This window comes from Mizuhopecten yessoensis, unplaced genomic scaffold (genome assembly GCF_002113885.1).
Source record: "Mizuhopecten yessoensis strain PY_sf001 unplaced genomic scaffold, ASM211388v2 scaffold10751, whole genome shotgun sequence".
NCBI classification, from domain to species: domain Eukaryota; kingdom Metazoa; phylum Mollusca; class Bivalvia; order Pectinida; family Pectinidae; genus Mizuhopecten; species Mizuhopecten yessoensis.
This window is the reverse complement of record NW_018408703.1, coordinates 1125157-1148455: the sequence shown is the minus strand read 5'-3', so window position 1 is coordinate 1148455 and position 23299 is coordinate 1125157. Positions and strand designations below refer to the sequence as shown.

The 23299-nt window shown below is 38.1% G+C and overlaps 1 protein-coding gene across 4 annotated transcripts in view; it reads right to left on the bottom strand.

Annotated features, from left to right (window-relative positions):
• The window catches only part of LOC110462122 (serine/threonine-protein kinase SIK3-like), a 66664-nt gene extending 53984 nt beyond the window's left edge, over positions 1–12680 (bottom strand). For all 4 annotated transcript variants that reach the window (XM_021515957.1, XM_021515958.1, XM_021515959.1 and 1 more), the window contains exons 1-2: positions 12535–12680; positions 3344–3460 (exon numbers count right to left, since the gene is read on the bottom strand). In XM_021515957.1, the coding sequence (XP_021371632.1) occupies positions 3344–3460; positions 12535–12675 (258 nt within the window). In that variant the 5' untranslated portion in view covers positions 12676–12680. The remainder of the gene's footprint in view (positions 1–3343; positions 3461–12534) is intronic.
• Positions 12681–23299: the final 10619 nt, after the last annotated feature.

Genomic DNA, 23299 nt, shown 5'->3' with positions numbered 1-23299 from the left:
ATTTATTTAAGATAGTTTAGAGTCACTAGGGATTTGTGTTTTATCTAGATCTCCAATGAAAAAGAGTTCCAATTTTTTACATTTGACATGTCTCATTGTTGAAAAAGGTGATTGGTTCATCTCTCAAGTGTACTGTTACAAAGGGACCTCAGCCAAAGTTCCTTGGAACCTGATAATCAGCTGTTGTGTAAAGAGTATACCACTCTGTGACTGCATGAATTGTTTAAAGACGGACAGAATGACGGACAGACGAATGACGGAACAAGGAAGCAGGGTGAAGTTTTAGCTTAGGCTTGTGAAAGTTAATATAAAGGCATATGTATCAGTCCAGGGTTTGTGACTTTTTAACCCTTTCACCCCTATGTAACTTTAATAAACTCTACCATACATTGATCGGGATGATTCTATTATGTTCTACAGTGGTAAAAGGGTTACGACAATCAGTATTTTGAGCAAATATGTTGACTGAAGTTGTCTATTTTAAAAGAAAACAGACAGCTATTTATTAATATGACGAAGATCATGATTTGTCAACTATTTTTGTCAAAATTTCAGTATAAATTTTTATCATGAGCTAGCAGAATTTTATTTCAGGTTAGTAGTCTATTATTAGTGCAACCCTCAGTGTTCCCAATGAATGTTAGATCTGGGGGTATACTTGATACAGTTTCAAGATTCCGTACACCTAGATATCTAGTTACATAATGGCAATCCTGGAAAACTGGGGGTACAACCAACTGTTTTGGGGTGAAAACCCCTCGTTTGGGTGTTTATGGGAACACTGAACGCCTCGGCTATATAGCTAGTACCTGGATTGTTTTTACACCTCTGCAGTTGTTTATATGACCCATGATATCCACATCCTCGATATCCAGGGTTACGCTCACTTTCGCGCTCTACACCCCTGGAATATGTCATAGCAAAATCGAAGGCTCAGTAGTGTGCAGCATCTTGTTGGTGATACAAGAAGACAAGTTTGATCCTTTGATGTACATCAAAAGAATCTCGCGGTCACCTAACGGTAAAAACTTTCTGGTTTTGAAGTTGGGCGTCTCTCCTTTGTAATCTTCAAAGGACAGATATCAGCCTAGCGATTGGTCATTTTTATTTTACCCGAGACCAATCAAACAGCTATCTTCATGCCTCCAATTTTGATATGACATATTTCAGGGGTGCAAAGAGCGAAAGTGAGCTTAACCCCTGGATATTGAGGATGAAGTGAGTGTAACCTCTAGATATCGAGGATGAAGTGAGCGTAACCCCTGGATATCAAGGATGAAGTAAGCGTAACCTCTGGATATCAAGGATGAAGTGAGCCTAACCTCTGGATATCAAGGATGAAGTGAGCGTAACACCTGGATATCAAGGACGAAGTGAGCGTAACCTCTGGATATCGAGGATGAAGTGAGCCTTACCCCTGGATACCGAGGATGAAGTGAGCGTTACCCCTGGATAATGAGGATGAAGTGAGCTTAACCCCTGGATATCAAGGATGAAGTGAGCGTAACCTCTGGATATCAAGGATAAAGTGAGCGTAACCCCTGGATATCGAGGATGAAGTCAGCGTAACCTCTGGATATCGAGGAAGAAGTGACCGTAACCTCTGGATATCAAAGATGAAGTGAGCGTAACTCCTGGATATCAAGGATGAAGTGAGCATAACACCTGGATATCAAGGATGAAGTGAGCGTAACCTCTGGATATCAAGGACGAAGTGAGTGTAACCCCTGGATATTGAGGATGAAGTGAGCGTAACCTCTGGATATCAAGGATGAAGTGAGCCTAACCTCTGGATATCGAGGATGAAGTCAGCGTAACCTCTGGATATCGAGGAAGAAGTGAGCGTAACCTCTGGATATCAAGGATGTAGTGAGCGTAACCTCTGGATATCAAGGACGAAGTGAGCGTAACCTCTGGATATCAAGGATGTAGTGAGCGTAACCTCTGGATATCAAGGACGAAGTGGGCGTAACCTCTGGATATCAAGGATGAAGTGACCGTAACCTCTGGATATCAAGGATGAAGTGACCGTAACCTCTGGATATCAAAGATGAAGTGAGCGTAACTCCTGGATATCAAGGATGAAGTGAGCATAACCCCTGGATATCAAGGATGAAGTGAGCCTAACCTCTGGATATCGAGGATGAAGTCAGCGTAACCTCTGGATATCGAGGAAGAAGTGACCGTAACCTCTGGATATCAAGGATGAAGTGAGTGTAACCCCTGGATATTGAGGATGAAGAGAGCGTAACCTCTGGATATCAAGGACGAAGTGAGTGTAACCCCTGGATATTGAGGATGAAGAGAGCGTAACCTCTGGATATCAAGGACGAAGTGAGCGTAACCTCAGGATATCAAGGATGAAGTGAGCGTAACATCTGGATATCAAGGATGAAGTGAGCGTTTGTTTGTTGGTTTGTTTGATTTTGTTTAACGTCCTATTAACAGCTAAGGTCATTTAAGGACGGCCTCCCCTGTGTGCAAGATGCATGCGTGTAGTGTATGTGTGTGTATTTTGGGAGGCTGCGATATGTTCGTGTTTGTCTCCTTGTGATAGCGCGGAACTGAGGCCGACTTTATAGTGCTACCTCACTGAAACATACTGCCGAAGACACCCAGCAGGACGCCCCACCCGGTCACATTATACTGACAACGGGCGAACCAGTCGTCCCACTCCTAATTTGCTGAGCGTTAAGCAGGAGTAGAAACTACCATTTTTAAAGACTTTGGTATGTCTCGGCCAGGGGACAGAACCCAAAACCTGCCTCACAGGGGCGAACGCTCAACAAATGGCCAAAAGTGAGGAATTGTAAAGGGAGCCATTAGGAAGAAGAAAGTTATTTAGAAAGGAGAGAAGAGATAAGGTCCCAAATTGAGTCGCCTCTTACGATCATGCAATTGGGGGCAGCAGGTACAATTCTTACGCCCTACCTGCAGGGACGAAGTGAGCGTAACACCTGGATATCAAGGATGAAGTGAGCGTAACCTCTGGATATCAAGGATGAAGTGAGCGTAACACCTGGATATCGAGGAGGAAGGGAGCGTAACCTCTGGATATCAAGGATGAAGTGAGCGTAACCCCTGGATATCGAGGATGCTATATCTATAGCAATGACTAATGTTAAACAGTATCAACCAATAATACATGATCATGAAGAGCAGGTGATTTCCCATCACTACATACGGTACAGCATGATATTACCTGGGGATGATGTTTTCGCAGCCTCGCCTTTGGCTGGGGGTCTATAAAGACCAGACTGGGTCTATGAGCCTGTAGATCCCTCCTTACCCACAGATAACTAATAATATGGTATGTGCTAGATTGAAACACATTTTCACTTACCTGGTAAAGCCGTATAATGTTTGGATGTTTTAGAAGTTTCATTATTTCAATTTCTCTGTAGATTTTGTTGAGGTTGTCCTCATCAAGTTGTGTCTTGTCAATGATCTTGATCGCCACCTAATAACACAAAACAATGAAGGCTTTAATTTTAGTACTAAAGAAATTTTCGAGGGAATTATGAGAAGTTGTTTTCATTTTTATGGAGTTGGAAGAGGTGGCATAAAAAAGTAGAATACTGACAAGTCAGCCCCGCCATGTGCCTAAATACTCCAGCATCAATTTGTTTCACTACAGTACACTAGGGTTGTCGCAATACGCCTAGAGTGTATCACGATATATTGTAATACAGTATGAATATACGGTATTACAATACATATCCCGATATATTGTCATAGGAAACAAGAGTACCGTGGGGCGGAACAATATACGCCCGTTGAATGGCATATAGTGTTATATATTTCTTACATTGAAATAAGATCTGCATCATTCTAAGAGTGGTAAGCTGACAAATATAGGAGAAATTCTTCGGACAAAAAAATCAAATAATGAAATGAACAAAAGGCAATACATTTTGCAAAAGTTGTCGAATCAAAATTCTTTAAAGGGATACAAAACTTCATATGATGATTGTAAAGTATACCAAGTTTCAAAGAGATCCGTTGAAAAATGTAGGAGGAGATTGCCGGAGAAAAATCAAATACTGAAATGAACAAAGGGCAATAACTGTTGGAAAAATTGTTGAATCAAAATTCTTTTAAGGGAGACACAACTTCATATCATGATTATAATGTATACCAAGTTTCAAATTTGACGGTCGAAAAATGTAGCAGGAGATTGCCGGACAAACAAAGTTTACGCTGGCCGGCCGGACAACGCCATACCATAATACTACCGTCAAATTTGACGGTCGTATAATAATAATAATAGTAATAATAGTAATTCAAGGTTATTATATACCGCTTTATCACAACCTAGTTCATAGGTCGTCTCACAAATTATTATCTGTGGTTATAGGGCCTTTGCAACCAGCCAATATCATTCTCAACTCCTTGGGGAGCATACAGCCGGAGCTGCCATTTCAGCACTCACAGCAAGCATTCAACAATTCAAGCACTGCCCAACCAGGTACTCATTTACAGGTGAGAAGACTGGAACAAGCGGAGTAAAGTATCTTGCTCAAAGATGCAACACAGTTCCGTGCCTCGAACCCGTAACCCTTTGGTCACGAGCCTGGCATCAGATGATCCTACCACTAGACTATATCCTGCCTCCAAAAGAATTAATTGAAATAATTAAATAATCGCTCATTTAATTAATTAATTCTTACATGTGTTCGTCACTGTATTATGCTAACTTAGTATATCAACTTTGTATTTATACAGTACTATGTGTCATTATTGCTTTACAAGATTTTAAACTCAACATTTGTGAATGAAAGAAGACACTGAATTTTATACAGGATGTAAATTAGATAAGCAGTGGGGATCAGTTTGAACACTTTTGATTTTGATCCATTAGCCGTTCTAGGACCAATTTGTAGCGTGGAAGACACAATATATTAAAAACTTGTCTCATTGTCAGAAGCAATGATGAAGTGAGCGTAACCCCCGGATACCGAGGATGAAGTGAGCGTAACCCCTGGATAATGAGGATGAAGTGAGCGTAACCCCTGGATATCGAGGATGAAGTGAGCGTAACACCTGGATATCGAGGAAGAAGTGAGCGTAATCCCTGGATATCGAGGATGAAGTGAGCGTAACACCTAGATATCGAGGAAGAAGTGAGCGTAATCCCTGGATATCGAGGATGAAGTGAGCGTAAAACCTGGATATCGAGGAAGAAGTGAGCGTAACACCTGGATATCGAGGAAGAAGTGAGCATAATCCCTGGATATCGAGGATGAAGTGAGCGTAACACCTGGATATCGAGGAAGAAGTGAGCGTAATCCCTGGATATCGAGGATGAAGTGAGCGTAACACCTGGATATCGAGGAAGAAGTGAGCGTAACACCTGGATATCGAGGAAGAAGTGAGCGTAATCCCTGGATATCGAGGATGAAGTGAGCGTAACACCTGGATATCGAGGAAGAAGTGAGCGTAACACCTGGATATCGAGGAAGAAGTGAGCGTAATCCCTGGATATCGAGGATGAAGTGAGCGTAACCCCTGGATATCGAGGATGAAGTGAGCGTAACACCTGGATATCGAGGAAGAAGTGAGCGTAACCCCTGGATATCGAGGAAGAAGTGAGCGTAATCCCTGGATATCGAGGATGAAGTGAGCGTAACCCCTGGATATCGAGGATGAAGTGAGCTTAACCCCTGGATAATGAGGATGAAGTGAGCTTAACCCCTGGATATCAAGGATGAAGTGAGCGTAACACCTGGATATCGAGGAAGAAGTGAGCGTAACCCCTGGATATCGAGGATGAAGTGAGTGAATCCCTGGATATCGAGGATGAAGTGAGCGTAATCCCTGGATATCGAGGATGAAGCGAGCGTAATCCCTGGATATCGAGGAAGAAGTGAGCGTAATCCCTGGATATCGAGGATGAAGTGAGCGTAATCCCTGGATATCGAGGATGAAGTGAGCGTAATCCCTGGATATCGAGGAAGAAGTGAGCGTAATCCCTGGATATCGAGGATGAAGTGAGCGTAATCCCTGGATATCGAGGAAGAAGTGAGCGTAATCCCTGGATATCGAGGATGAAGTGAGCGTAATCCCTGGATATCGAGGAAGAAGTGAGCGTAATCCCTGGATATCGAGGATGAAGTGAGCGTAATCCCTGGATATCGAGGAAGAAGTGAGCGTAATCCCTGGATATCGAGGATGAAGTGAGCGTAATCCCTGGATATCGAGGAAGAAGTGAGCGTAATCCCTGGATATCGAGGATGAAGTGAGCGTAACCCCTGGATATCGAGGAAGAAGTGAGCGTAATCCCTGGATATCGAGGATGAAGTGAGCGTAACCCCTGGATAATGAGGATGAAGTGAGCGTAACCCCTGGATAATGAGGATGAAGTGAGCGTAACCCCTGGATAATGAGGATGAAGTGAGCGTAACCCCTGGATAATGAGGATGAAGTGAGCGTAACCCCTGGATAATGAGGATGAAGTGAGCGTAACCCCTGGATAATGAGGATGAAGTGAGCGTAACCCCTGGATAATGAGGATGAAGTGAGCGTAACCCCTGGATAATGAGGATGAAGTGAGCGTAACCCCTGGATAATGAGGATGAAGTGAGCGTAACCCCTATTAAAAACTTGTCTCATTGTCAGAAGCTACGTTGTTATTGCAGCTAGCTATATAGTAGGATGGTGAACTGTGGAGCTGGGGTTGCTGGTTTGATATCTGATGGAAGCATACTGCTCTTTTTCCTGTTCCACATATAATTGGTGTGCAATAGATAAGGGGATATCCATACATGGGTTCTCATATTGTGTTGTCTTAAGGGGCAAAGACTTCGAAACAGGTGAATGGTGTGTGCTGGGACTTTGCCATGACGACTCTCGGTGACAAGGAAGCTGATTTGGTACAGCAAACTAATATAATATCGACACTGATTCGCTTCTAAATATGATGATCGAGCCAATCAGCATTGAGGTCACAAACGTGAAAGTGGCTGTCTCATTTAAGATTTCTGATCGTCAGCCTGACCAGCTTGAAAACTGAACTTGGGTGTTAGGGCATGGACTATCATACAAGTTAGTTTGTTTCCTATATAGAAGAAACACTGTACTGACATTGAATAGCATACATGTATGCCTTGTGTTTGGCACTTTACAGTAAGAATTTGGCATCTTTTCCCGGGGACAGCATGCACACCTAGTGTCCGCCCAACTGAAATTCTACCATTTTTCGATGTTTCATGAAGTCTACCAAAATCTAGTGCAGGATATATGGTAAACCATACATCAAATTAAAGAAAAATATTTTCCTGTCAATCTTGACTGCTCCTGACATGATATTATGAACAGTTATGACAAAATCGCATGTTTTCTGGACTATCTATCTATCTGTGAAGACTGCAATGCCCTCTTTCGAGTACTCTGCGCAGGTCATTTTACTAGGGGGATGGAGTTAGTAACCTTGTTTATAGTATGGGTGTATTGACAGACGGGGCTATACCCTTGTGTAAAAACAGATACACTAATGTATATGAGGCAAAATTCAGTCGTGGTTCAAATGAGGGTACCTCTGTTATTTCGGACTTTGCCACTTATTTTGAATTAACTTGTGAAATTTCACACTTTCGTTGTTTTAAATATGTCTCAAAGAAATAAAAACAGATAATGTTTGATAAAGTTCCAAAAAAGAAGAAAAAGAAAAAAAGAAATCAGCATGTTTTTTCACTTCGAATTGTGACATTGAAGTGAGGCATTGAAAAAGACCTTTGTATAAATCACAGAGTGTCCTATTGTTATAACGGGGATAATACAATGTAAAGAAAAGATATCAATGCATGTACAAGAGTAATAAAATCATACATACTCGCACAGAATGAAGAAAAATATGACATTGAAGGAAGTCGTTTCAATCGTAACTCCTGTGTCCCTTTTCCTGTTCACATTCTGATAAATCTTTTTCATGTAAACTAATGATAGTTTCATACGGAAATTTACACGAATTGCATGATAATCACTAAAAAAGAAAGAAGGATGCATTCTCTTCCTGTACATTTTGTTAAACTTACAGACAATCATGCAATGAACATCGGCAACCCGATTGTCGTTCAAACTGCTAGGAACAAAACGTGTCTCAAGAAAAGTAACAGGGAAACCTAAAATCTAAATATAGATCGACCTAGATGGCGCCTGCAGTGGGTATCTTCCTCTGGCATGTTATAGACCATGCGCACTTGTTTGATATTTTGCGTACTGGCTTGAATGACAACCGTGTCCTGTCCAGCGGTGATATGTGACGTCCGTGACGGGATGTACATTTTAAAATGTTAGGCCATTTTTCTCCTGATTTGAAGTGAACAGTTTTTGCTATCTAACACGAATATAGCAAGAAAATGTATGACACTGTTCGTTTGTATTGATATTTTAAATGACATCCGCTTTTGATGTCTCCTGGCGATAAATTTGTGATGATCGTAACTAATTTTAGACAGGGTGTCTTTCAGCAACGAACGAATATTATCTTACCGCATGGTGAACACCATGATTTGCGATCTAAACCTATCAAAATTACTTTCTTTCGTGAATTGATGAAACCTGTGGCATACTTGTTAAGCACAACATAAAACTGGCTACCTATAAATTTACAGTTGTGTTATGATCGTGACAGGACACGCTCTTTCTCCTGTTTTTGTTACGAACGAATATTAAACATGGTCCATACCCTCATCAAATTAATTTCACTTCAACCCTTTTATGTATACTGGCTGTGAGGATTAATTTATATTCTTAGCCACCTCAATTGCAACTGAAATCTATTATCAAGAGGTAATCGGAAATATAAGTTGTGTTTTGTTCGTAATATTAGACTTGGTGTCCGTGTTACATACGCAACATATACCAAAATGTATCAACTTAGTTTAACACTTATGTAAGTGTATAACTTAAATAACTACAAAATAGAATAATTTCTATGTTAATATGTGATATCAAATATGTGCATTTTTTACGTAGTAGTTTCGTGTCCTTATTGAACCTTGCATTTTTTCTCAAATTAACTAGTTACTAAGATCTCCATTTTTGAGAAAACATTATATTGGTTTTAATGACACATTTGGAAAGTACACAGGAATGCATGTAAATATAACATTATTAATTTCGATGAGAGTTCTTTTAACAGTGATTTATCTTTTACACCTTTTCATGTATCTTTTATCTTTCATGATTTGGATGATATTTATTGGGCACACGAGTATTTACTGCGTGAGGTGATGGACGCCCATATACCTATTGTTGAGGAAAAAACCCAAACTCATCAAGCCAAGTTATTTTAACAGTGAACTCCGCAAAGCAGCTTTTAAAAAACGAATGTTATTCAATAAGTACAAACTATGTAGGAGTAATGTAAACTGGGCTAAGTACCGGAAACAGAAATTTGGTGGTTAAGTTGCGGAGGCAGTCTATCAGAAAATATTTTTTCGAGAGGTGTGCAGGTGATGCCAAGTCTAGGGATTTCTGGCACACAGTGAAGCCTTTTCTATCTAACAAAGTAAAATCAAACGGTGTTACTACAATCCTCTGTGAAAATGATCAGATTATTTCAAACCAGAAAGAGGTTTGTGATATTTTTAATGATTACTTTGTACATGCTGCTGATGGTATTGGAAACACCCTGGATAACCAAACTCTAGAAACCCACAGTAGCATCTGCACTATTAAAGATAATATACAGGGGGAAAAGTCCTACAGTTTTAAACCAGTCAATGCAGATTGTGTAGCAAAGATTATGTGTAAGCTTGATTGTAAAAAGTCTGTAGGTGTTGATGGTATTCCTGCTAAGGTTCTTCAGGCAAGTTCTTCTTCCTTTATCTACCTTTGCCACTTTATTTAATCATTGCCTTGAGACCAAGTATTTTCCTCATAATTTAAAGCTGGCACAGGTTGTTCCAATTTTTAAAAAGAAGGATCCACTTGACAAACAGAATTACAGACCTGTCGGTATTTTACCATCTACTTCAAAGATTTTCGAGAGAATTTTACATGATCAATTAACCAACTTTTTTAATCATATATTTAATCCTTTTCTGGCTGCTTTCAGAAAGGGATATGGATGCCAGTCTACCCTGCTACGTCTCCTTGAGGATTGGCAAAGGCCTTGGATGAGAACAAGTTTGTAGGTGCTATCCTCATGGATCTCTCCAAGGCCTTCGACTGTATTCCTCACGGGCTGCTGCTCAAGAAGCTGACTGCTTATGGGTTGAACGAGGCTGCAGTCGGTCTCATCAGTAGCTATCTCGGGGGCAGATTTCAGCGGACTAGGCTGGGGTCCAATGTCTCTGACTGGGAGCAGTTGGAGAGGGGGGAACCTCAGGGATCTATTTTAGGACCTTTAATTTTTAATATTTTTATAAATGACATCTTTTATTTTGTTCATAAGGGTACGCTTTATAACTATGCTGATGATAACACACTGTCGCATATTGACTCAGAACCTGTTCAATTAAAGAATACACTCGAAGGGGAGAGTACTATTTTAATCAAATGGTTCGAGGATAATGGTATAAAGGCCAATCCTGACAAATTTCAGGCTATATCCATTGGGAAGAAAACTCACAATATTATATCTTCCTATACTGTTAAAGACCATGTTATAAAATGTGAAGATGTTGTTAAACTTTTGGGTGTAGACATTGATTTTAACTTAAAGTTTGACTTTCATGTCAAACATTTGCAAGAAAGCATCCAAACAGTTATATGTTTTAAAACGGATTGGCTGCAATCTAAGCAAGCAGGGGAAAATTTTGATTTTTAAATCTTTTATTCTTTCAAATTTTAATTATTGTCCCCTGGCATGGCATTTCTGCAGTTTAAATTCCACAAGGAAGATGGAGAAGATACAAGAAAGAGCCATTCGTTTTATTGAGGATGACTACACAACACCAGTTTTAGAACTTTTAGAAAAAGCAAAATCTTTTCTTCATTTAAACAGAATGAAAACCATGGCTTGTGAAGTTTTTAAAATTATTACCAATGTAGCTCCGGATTATTTATGTAATCTTTTAACCATTAAATCATCTTTTTATAACCTCAGGAATGAAAGGTAGCTGGAGCTACCACGAGTAAGAATAACAAGGTATGGACTGAAGTCTTTTCGCTACAAGGCCGCCCGGGTGTGGAACAGTCTGCCAAACCATTTGAAGAAGGTGGATAGTTATCCAGACTGCTGCACTCCTGGGATGGCCCCGTTTGCTCATGTCGTATCTGTACCTGTGTCAAGAGTTTTAATGTTTTTTCAGTACTTTAATCTTTATTACTAGTTTCCTGCTTTATTTATCTATTATTTATTTACCTACCTATTTAGCTTAACTTCTGCTTTGTATGGCGCTTTTATATACCAATAACTGGCAGCATAGTTTCTAGCCCTCTCTTCTAATCATCATTATAGCTCAATATCTTTTACTTACTAGACCTTGTCATCCTATTTTGATTTACACTATATTAGTGTATATTATGTCAAATTTTACTCTTTTGCTATATTAGCATGTATGTACATTACACTTGAAGTGTTTTAACCCTCCTATCATAGCAACACCTGTGTGATATGCAGGTGTTTCACTATTACCACTTTACAACATTTTTAGTATAGTACTTTAAATTTAGTGCCTGTAATATCTATTCATATGCTGCTATGTTATTGTATGTTTTACTCGCTGATTATGTGCTAGCTTTCTGTGATAGTGTAAAGCTTGATTTGTTGTTTTCTGTTTGCTTTTTATCATGTTTGCCGCAAAAATAGCGCTACAGTGCTAATGTTTCTATGTTTGATATATGCGACGTTAAATAAAGTTTCTTGTATCTTGTTGTAGAATAATAACTAAATAAATGAACAAATAACCTGACAAAGAAATACAATGTTACCATTGCAACCGTGTGAAATTTGCAATTTTGAGTACGAAATATTGGTAAACGATAGAAATAATTATGTTCTCCACCCTTTTTTAAATGTTCATGTCATAATCTTCACGAAATGCTTAATTTAACACAAAAAAACACATTCTGAAAATTTGATGTGGAAGTCACTTTCTGGAACCATGATTGAATTTTGCCACATATATATATATATAAATATAATTCCTTCATTGTACTGTTTGTCGGATTTGACAGTTCTTCATTGCGTCAGTAACACACATAAATCAAAGAGTATGATATAAGGTATATCATAAAATTCACCAAAACATTGGCATTTGCTATCATCAGCTGCTACAACAGCCAGCATGATGGCATTTACCTGTTTACTATACTGAACGACTTAGAATATTTACCCACTATTTGATGTTTATTTACAAATGGTATACCTCTTTAATTCACTGTAATAATAATCGGTGTTAACGATGTACCGCATGCAATATTTAAGTTTTGTCGATCCACGAGTATTTGTCATAGTAACAATAAACGAATTAAATTTCAATGTTTACAAATCAGGATTTCGAACATCGTGATTCGATGAGGATCGAGAAACCAGCTAAAATTTATGTTGATTTGATATATTTTGTCAACACTAGAACAACCTACCTTGGTTTTTGTGGCAATGTGAGTTGCCAATTTGACAACAGCAAAATTTCCTTTTCCAATTGTTCGTTCCATTTCATAGTAACCCACTCTAACTATACCCCCTGTACCAGGGACTTTTCCAGCCATCTTAGTGGCCGCCATTTTGTTTCTCTCGTAGCGAAGCGCATGCGTAACAACCCAGTCGAGCAGCCTCGGAACTCTTCCAGCGAGCACCTGCCATCGATATTAGCACATTTATTCGGACTTCTACAATATTTTGTGAAATTAATATTGATCATTTCCTATCGTTTTAACGGTTTATTTTATCAGTTAATCTATTTGATCGGATACATGTTTATCTATTGAGATATTATAGATAGTAATTTTTGATCACGGAATTAGATTATCTAAGTCCGTGGTTTTGATTGCATATTTTGTAATTAATACAATATATGCGACTTTTACCGAATTAAAAACAATTCTTCTAGCCGTTTCCTGCTATATTTTGACAATTGTATCTGTAGTTGACAGTTGTAGTAGATAACCTCCTTTTGTACTAAAATGGGACAGCTCATGTATGTAGTTTGAAACCATAATATTTTAATAACTAAATGATTGAATCGATGAAGAAAGTTGCCGGAAAGATATTGGACATTTGAAATAGTATAAACGGACTTTTAATAAGAAATAGTGTTGGGTACATTTTAATCCAGAAATAAAGAAGAGGAACAGATAAAAAATATCATTAACGTGAAGATATGGATATCTTTTGTCCTCCTCATTCTGGTCTCGGTGGAGTAAAACGTAGATAAAGATGATTGGGGAAAGAGTAAAAGATATTTGAATATACATGTTAGAAGCACGGGTTAATTAGGGTTTTACTAGGATTTGCTAGGATTTACTAGGATTAATTAGGAATTGTAATGGACTCAACTTCAAGTCTCTGTATCCATATCAAAACAATACAAATTCAATCATACTACTTCAGTTAAAATACAATACAGGTGAAATTAATGTTCACAGATATTATAATTACAATTATTCTTCCAGTGTTCATCTATTAGAATTTCAAATTTTATAACTGTGGGGGCATCAATGACATGTTGAGGCAAATTGTTCTTATCCGATTCCGTGGTAGAGGATAGCAATTTACTTTCGAATAAGTTACAAAAGTGATATCCTGGTATTTTTCAGTGTGAAATTTTAGTGATAGTTATCTTTTCCCGCTTTTATGACACTATATATTAACACTATGTTGACGTATTACAGTGTAGGAGTCAACAGCTAGGTAGATGACACTATATATTAACACTATGTTGACGTATTACAGTGTAGGAGTCAACAGCTAGGTAGATGACACTATATATTAACACTATGTTGACGTATTACAGTGTAGGAGTCAACAGCTAGGTAGATGACACTATATATTAACACTATGTTGACGTATTACAGTGTAGGAGTCAACAGCTAGGTAGATGACACTATATATTAACACTATGTTGACGTATTACAGTGTAGGAGTCAACAGCTAGGTAGATGACACTATATATTAACACTATGTTGACGTATTACAGTGTAGGAGTCAACAGCTAGGTAGATGACACTATATATTAACACTATGTTGACGTATTACAGTGTAGGAGTCAACAGCTAGGTAGATGACACTATATATTAACACTATGTTGACGTATTACAGTGTAGGAGTCAACAGCTAGGTAGATGACACTATATATTAACACTATGTTGACGTATTACAGTGTAGGAGTCAACAGCTAGGTAGATGACACTATATATTAACACTATGTTGACGTATTACAGTGTAGGAGTCAACAGCTAGGTAGATGACACTATATATTAACACTATGTTGACGTATTACAGTGTAGGAGTCAACAGCTAGGTAGATGACACTATATATTAACACTATGTTGACGTATTACAGTGTAGGAGTCAACAGCTAGGTAGATGACACTATATATTAACACTATGTTGACGTATTACAGTGTAGGAGTCAACAGCTAGGTAGATGACACTATATATTAACACTATGTTGACGTATTACAGTGTAGGAGTCAACAGCTAGGTAGATGACACTATATATTAACACTATGTTGACGTATTACAGTGTAGGAGTCAACAGCTAGGTAGATGACACTATATATTAACACTATGTTGACGTATTACAGTGTAGGAGTCAACAGCTAGGTAGATGACACTATATATTAACACTATGTTGACGTATTACAGTGTAGGAGTCAACAGCTAGGTAGATGACACTATATATTAACACTATGTTGACGTATTACAGTGTAGGAGTCAACAGCTAGGTAGATGACACTATATATTAACACTATGTTGACGTATTACAGTGTAGGAGTCAACAGCTAGGTAGATGACACTATATATTAACACTATGTTGACGTATTACAGTGTAGGAGTCAACAGCTAGGTAGATGACACTATATATTAACACTATGTTGACGTATTACAGTGTAGGAGTCAACAGCTAGGTAGATGACACTATATATTAACACTATGTTGACGTATTACAGTGTAGGAGTCAACAGCTAGGTAGATGACACTATATATTAACACTATGTTGACGTATTACAGTGTAGGAGTCAACAGCTAGGTAGATGACACTATATATTAACACTATGTTGACGTATTAGAGTGTAGGAGTCAACAGCTAGGTAGATGACACTATATATTAACACTATGTTGACGTATTATAGTTCATGAGTTACCAGCTGGTGACTACAATTCAACTTGGTAGTTCATAACAAAGAGCTGATACTGTTAATTATAAAGCTGTTAAGTACATGACTACAACGCTCGTCAGAGATCACGTGATGCCGCGTGATACAATCATGGTTACACAGAGTGTATTTTTTCTAAATGTATTTATCTGTAAATGTAATTGTAATATGATTTTTTTTTATTGGTTCAAACAAGGAGGATTTCTGGTTTTCGGGAACCATACGCAAAATCAGGCAGGTGTTCAGTTAAATACTTTTGGTTGCTTATTCATTTTCTCCTTTTAATACCACCAGGCACAGACCCCCCCATCCTTCTCACTAATTTGAACCCCCAGTGCTGGTGGCTATCGATTTCAATTCGGTTCTTCTTTTTCAAAATGTTAAACCACGGATTTAGATTAGAGGGGTGCTATCTAAATCCGTGGTTTCACACACATCAACCCCTCCCCAGAGGAAGCTAAATAGCTAACTCTAGCTTCATTTACAAGAGTCGATTAGATCTGCCGATGACAGTCGGAGATAAAAGATGGCGAAGGTATAACGTATAGGCGGACGGCGATCTGTTGTGCTATACGCCGATTAACACGACGAGCTTTGTTATACCTACGTGCCCTGTAACCATTGATTAAAATTGACGCAAGGTGCATATATTATTCAGGAAAATATGAATAATTAACATATTGAATACGAATATGATCATGACATCATCCTCCGTGATCAGAGCTATAGTTATATTATTTATGTGGTAATTATAATGATTTCTCCGCATGGATTGCCTCGCTATCGCTATATTAACACAGCCTTCGTATGTGTTTAATGTACAGGTATATAATTGTATCACATGACAAGCTTGGTTTGGTTTGATTTGTTTGTGTTTTACGTCCCAAGCAGCTATGGTCATTTAAGGACGTGCCAGGTTTTGTTGGTGGAGGAAACCGGAGTTCCAGAAGAAAAAACACTGACCTACGGCCAGTACCTGGCGACTGCCCCACGTAGGCCTCGAACAAGTGACCCAGTGGTGGAGGGCTAGTGGTTGCAGATTGTAAGACGCCGCCGCTACTTACAATAGGGGGAGGCGTTTGGAAGAGCTGTGCACGTGCACAATTTCTTGTAAAATAATACATGCACACGCACGTAATTTTTAACCACTTGGCCACTGCGGCCCCCATATGACAAGCCAATTTAACTTTATTCAAGGAGCAATGTCGTATAGGAGATAGCTTTTATGCCATATAAGATATCTTATATGATATCTCACTTAATTTTCTATATTTACATTTGCTCTGCATCCTTCCATTGCAATGCCTTGAGAAGGTAAATGTTGTTGTGAGACTATAACAACATTTGCTATTTTAACGTCATCAATCTCTTTTGTGACGTCATCAATTGCATTGTTGTCAACACTTAATTTGCTGTTCATCAACTGTTCGGAATAACTAAATAAAGCAAAACTACTCTATCAAAATTTAAATATAAATAATGAACATTTTAGCAAATATTGGTATGGTCCTATCTTACATAAAGACCCACCGGGCTTTATTAAGTTTGTCATCAATAACAATGTGTGTTATAGGACCATAACAACATTTGCTAAAACATTAATTTCTTAAGTTTTTCTGTTTAAGATATATAATCGGCACATCAATAGAAGAAAGCTCATTTAGTATATCATATATCTTATAAAATATGAAATCTCGTTTCGATAGACATATCTAATAAGAACGAGACTTCCACAAAATGTCGAAAAGGAAGTCTCCCCATCAGGAATGCCACGAAATCTCATTCTATACAAGATATATCATTTAGTAACGAGATTTCAATCGTATAAGATATATTATACATGTATTTAAATTATACTAATTAAAAGATATATTTGTATCTCATTTAAATCCTCTTTCCTGCTATTTCAAAATACATTGAAATTGTAATACCATTTTTCCTATATTCTATTTTGTTTCTTTCTCATTTATTTATTTTTGAATTTTTAGTTAAAACGATATGTCTTCAGCATATCTGTGAGCAAGGCGTTAGCAGCTTCAAGGCCTAAAAAGGGGGTTGGGGTCGTCAAGAACGTGCCGCATGTCATTGGTTTTTCTCCTGGTATTCCGGCTTTCCTCCACCACCAAAACCAGACTCGTCCTTAAATGACCATAGCTGTTATTAGGACGTAAACTATCTTACTATGGAATAATTTCGAAATACCTTAGCTGTAGCAAGGTACCTGTTCTTGTATGCCTCTCACGTAACATAAACTATCTAATGAAAAACATTCAATTTTCGCTAATTAATTTTATTTTGCAAAATTCGTACTCTGGAACTCTTCTGCGTGTCGTATCTAGGTACCATATATCCTTAACCCATCCAAGAGAACGGACATATTGAATTCGCGTGGTGGTAGTTGTGCATACGTCTGGTTTTGTTGTATACGTTTCACACTTTTTACCCTAGAAGTATATTCATGACGCGACAATTATCACTATAGATATTTATACAACTCTCGTCAAAAGCGATGACCTACTTCAACATTTTAATCCTAATTTAAAAAAAAAAGATTACATAAATAAATGAATAAAAAAGCTCACGTGATTTAGATTTGTGTACATAGTATCCTTTTAAGCAATTTTTGTTTTCTTCCCAAACAAATTCCTATGATTTTATAATAACATTATGAGATATTTAATCATGGTCATAGAGGCTGTTACTCACATCTATTACGCACAAGCGACACCATTGAACGACCATCCAGAAAACAGCATACAGCACGCCTTCTGGTCGATACAAACAAATAGCAAAGATTGTTATGCCTATTTTATATATGGAACTGGTTGCAGGTCCATGGTTTTCTCCAAGGTACTCCGGTTTTCCTCCCCTACCAAAATCTGACACGTCCTAGAATAACCATCGTTGGTAATAGGACGTAAATCAAACAAACCAAAACTCATCTGTCTAGCAGTGTGTCAGTTTGGTTTATATTGATCACATATCGGGAAAATATATAATTGTGAAGGCCTCGCGCGCTCGACTTTTCCCGGCCTTTTTTTAATTATTCGGAGCCTCTCTAGAGAAAACAGAAAAACGACTACAAGGGCAATACATGTACATGTTTAATATCTTTGTTTTTTCTATCATTGGCGTACACTTAACGCGTCACAATCAGAATTACACTTAATAGAAACTTTTCAGTATGTATCAGAATTGAATGAACCACTGGTAAAGTGAACCTTAAATGATTTGCTGTATTACGCTACGAAAACACGTCATATTACACAATGAAAGGCCGAAAAAAGTGCGAACGTTGTGATGGTTCTGAAAAAACACACCTTTGTCGCAGCGGCGATCGCCTCGATACGGGTAGCTCACATTTTTGACGTCACAAGTTCAACGCTGTCAAAACAGCCTTATTGGAATATACTGGGAAGCTTCGATCGCGCGTTCGATAAGCGAAATTTTTAGGTATTTATATGATATGCAATTGTCACTTACATGTGTAGGTAATATTCAAAGTGCTACATACAAATGAAATACTTTTTTTCTTACAATTTAAATGATGAAATGAGTTCCTATGGAGGAGGCGAACGATGTACTGTATGCGGGTGACCGAATACACATGTGGACGCTATCTAAATCCGTGTTTGTATATAATTCGTTAATCTAGTACTGTAGATATTATACTTTTTATTAGGTCACCTGAGACAAAGTCTCAATTTTGAAATTTTGAGCCAGCCCTACCCCCAAGGGCTGTAGGGTGGGGCTCAAGGGAGTCAGTGTGCTAAAATTTCTTCATTTTCCTTGTTTAGAATCAGAGGTGCTAGTTTCAAATCCTTTTTAGTCTGAAATCTGTATGCTAGATATTGAATAAAGTGGGTTTATTGTTTTTTGTCACTTTGAATAATATTTCTGTTCATGTTAAAAACGAAATCAACTCTCTGTATAAATATATCAGGTGACCGTTAAGGCCCATGGGCCTCTTGTTATTCAATTGATCTCTAGAAAATAAGGTGAGCCCCTATACACAATTCAAAGCAATTGATTAAGAATTGAGTCAAACGTACGCGCACCCCACCCCTTTTTTACAATATATTTAGAGATATATGATTGAAATTGACAAAAAATGCATCGGTACAATAATTTGTACTCAAAATGACCATCAACATGTGCTTTTTACCACAAGTTTAGAAAAATGAAACAATGTGAATAAATATGTCGTTTTTGTTACATTAGTTGTCTTGTCTCGTTGCATTAAATATAGAGGTCAATGAAATTGCCTCCCCTGATTGAGTATGGACGGCCTTCACTCAGCTCCGATAAGAATTTGAAAAAAACCTGTACAGATGGACGACGGAGGACGTATAAAGACTGGAGGAAATAATGAAAGATAAGTTCGAACTATCGTTGCACTGATGTTATTGTATTACTCTCATAAACACTAATATATTTGATGATTACTTCAAAGCCTTTGTGTATCTGTGATCATCCATGCGTATAATCGGTGTACATACCTTTGCAGGAGTGTTCACGTTGTATACATGTACGGGCCATATACCTCCACTCCAGAACGATACAGTAAACGGAATCGCTCCGATATTTCGACCACCTCAACCCCATCATTAACAAGAGACATTAAACGGGCAAAATCAACCGAAATTCTTTGTGAGAGTGACGTCACTTCATCACCTGCTGTCACCTGTAATCCAAACATGTCATTTGATCTAACTATGTCGACACCTTGTGCTAGTGGTCAACAAGTCATTGCTAACCAAACGCCCCTCCCTAGCCAGCTTCAGCAGCAACTGCTGATGAACGCACTGTCGTCACAGAGGGTTGTCCATCAGCAATTTATACAGCCCAGTACCGTGAGCAATAGTATATCCGACTCTGATATAGACCGTATTGCCGAAGCTGTGCGCAGCTTGACGATGGAAGACATAAACGTTATCGTCCAAAATAATATTGCTCCTTTGACTGATCGTGTCAATTCCCTCGAATCTGAAAATGAAAAACTCAGACACCAAATTGACGACGTTGAGCAATATGGCCGGCGGTCATTAGTAAGATTTTCAGGTTTCCCTGAAAAGGATCGAGAAAACACTACTGATACCGTGCTCCAGGTTGCTGCCGCATGTGGGATAAATCTGGGTCCGGACGACGTTGAAAGGTCTCATCGTGTAGGGAAACCCCGTCCCAACCAATCCAAGCCACGACAAATCATCGCGCGTCTTCGCTCGGTTGACACCAAATTCCTCCTGCTGAAATCTGCCAAAAACTTTAGGAAAAATGAAAACTTTAAACAAATATCTGTAAATGAAGATCTTACACAGCTCCGCAGCCAACTCGCCTATCTCGCTCGACAGGCTGTAAAAAATGGCCGTGTCTCTCAGACCTGGACTACCAACGGAAAAATATTGGTTAAAGATCGTAATGAGCGCGTCCATCTAATAAAAACGGAACGAGATCTCACTGCATTCGGCCATGATATGCACACTTGACTAATGGCTACGACATGAAACTGTTATATTAATGTAGCGAGTAGGCCCTTCTGGTCTGCAGTACACACGGACTCTAGTGTACATCGCTACAGTACAGTTTCCATTTATACTACAGTCGTATATTATTTCCATGCAGTGTTTGTTTTGCTATGAGTTATAAAATGATTTTCATAGCTATGAAATATGATTTGAAACAAAAACGTGCTATTCTGATTCATTGTACTTACAGCTACCTAACACCAGTGATCCTCCGATACCATGTTGATGTATGTACGTTATGTATACTAGGTATCTATACTATGTACAAATTATGTTCTATATGTATGTATGTATGTATGTATGTATGTATGTATGTATGTATGTATGTATGTATGTATGTATGTATGTATGTATGTATGTATGTATGTATGTATGTATGTATGTATGTATGTATGTTTGTATGTATGTATGTATGTATGTATGTATGTATGTATGTATGTATGTATGTATGTATGTATGTATGTATGTATGTATGTATGTATGTATGTATGTGTGTGTGTGTGTGTGTGTATGTATGTATGTACTTTAAAAAGTCGAGTGAACTGGCCCCTGTCTCAAGGGTGATCTGCGAAACATTTCGAATTTATTTTCATTTTACAATATACTTATGCCCTGCCGCGACACTGCTTTGAACATTTATTGCTATTGCCAATCCATCCATTTCGGGTCACTTGGCTTCATTTTCTGTCAACGCTCCTTTAAGTTTGCAATTGTACTGACTAGCTAATGAGTGTTAGTGATGCCTTGTTTCGCGGATCTGTTTGGGGTAGAAATTAAATCTCTTGAAACGTCTTTTCTGTTGTGTGAATCTTTGTCTTTTTAAACTTTATTATATTGAGGTAAACATCACTTTTTTATTATACTGCTATATATGTCCTTATTCTAGATGTATGTACGGATGTATGTGTATATTCTCCTAGCGTACTCCTCCATTATCTCATGCCAAGTGCATTGTTCTATCCTCTTGATCCATCTATTGTTCATCATGTTCTCCAACCTTTTGACTACCTTACTTTTCATTTTTAGCACGACCCCTTCCCTTCACAACGTTCACCCCATTATAAATATACTTTTCCTCAAATACTACACTGCATTATACTTTGCTACTCAAAACTCTGCTGTTGGTCTTAATACGATATGGTTCACTATTCACGTACCCTATCCGGATGCGATTTCTCATGTTTCTCCAAAGACTATTCTCTGTAACTTAAATGCCGATTTGCCCTAATTGGTATTGTATCCGGATAGGCCTTTTTTACAATCGTTGTTATTCTGTATTTTGTAACCATACATGTATGTCTGGAGCTATGCTTGTAGACATCTTATTTATACTTTATGTATTACCGCTATTGGTGAATGTCCTACTTACTCCGATTAATTTACAAACACTTTTTACTGATATGAATGTACCTAATGAAGTTAAGAGTGTTGTATCTCTATCTACCACGCTATGTATCACTTTGTTAATAATTAGATTTTTGCTCCTTCTCTCTGGTGATGTTGAGAGTAACCCTGGGCCAAGTGAGTCTGAATCAGATCTTTCCTCGGTTTCATCATGTTCTTCTAATTTTACAACTTTATTTAATGACGACAACTATTCTTTCGTGCACCTGAATGTCCTAAGTTTGAAACAAAAACTTGATATTCTTTTCAGTGAACTACATAATATAACTTTCCTGTCCTTTACCGAAACGTGGCTTAGTCATGACGAGATAACTTCTGATTTTGACTTTCCTGGTTTTGCATCCCCTTATTGTTACTGCAGACCCAATAGGCAAGGAGGAGGAGTGGCAGTATATGTAAGCAATGAAATTTCATCTAAACGTCGACCCGACCTAGAGTTACCCTCAGTCGAGTGCGTATGGTTGCAGCTAAATATTTCTGGAAGGACCATTTTATATGGGACTTTCTATAGGCCCCCCGATGTACCAGTTTCTTCCTGGGATTACATTGCCCATTCTATAGATCTTGCTTTCAGTACCGGAATCTCTAATATATTTACTAAGTGACACCAATCACTGTCTACACCTATGTAATTTACTACATACTTTAAATCTTACCCAAAGCGTTGCCAGTCCTACTTTCTTCACTGAATCGTCTTCCTCCCTTTTAGATATAATTTGCGCAAGTGATCCTTCTTTAGTAAACATGTGTCATGTCGGTGAAAATTTCCTCGATCAGCCTATTAGATATCATTGTCCCGTGTGTGGCACTCTTAACATTTCAAAACCCCTAAAATCCAGTTTTAAACGTAAGGTATGGTTATACAGGGTTCTCCCCAGATTTTTTTTAAGTCGATATGTTTCATTTGCAACGAACATTCAAGACGGACACGCTAATATAATACCTTATAATACCTTATAATACCTTATCAAACCTAAGGGGGGTGGGGGGTGTAATATAATGTTTAAAAAGTTACTTTTATTTACCAAACTTCTTTTGGTGAACATTAAAACCAAGGAAATAAATAAGTGTTTCTTATGTCTGAATTTTCAGCAATATAT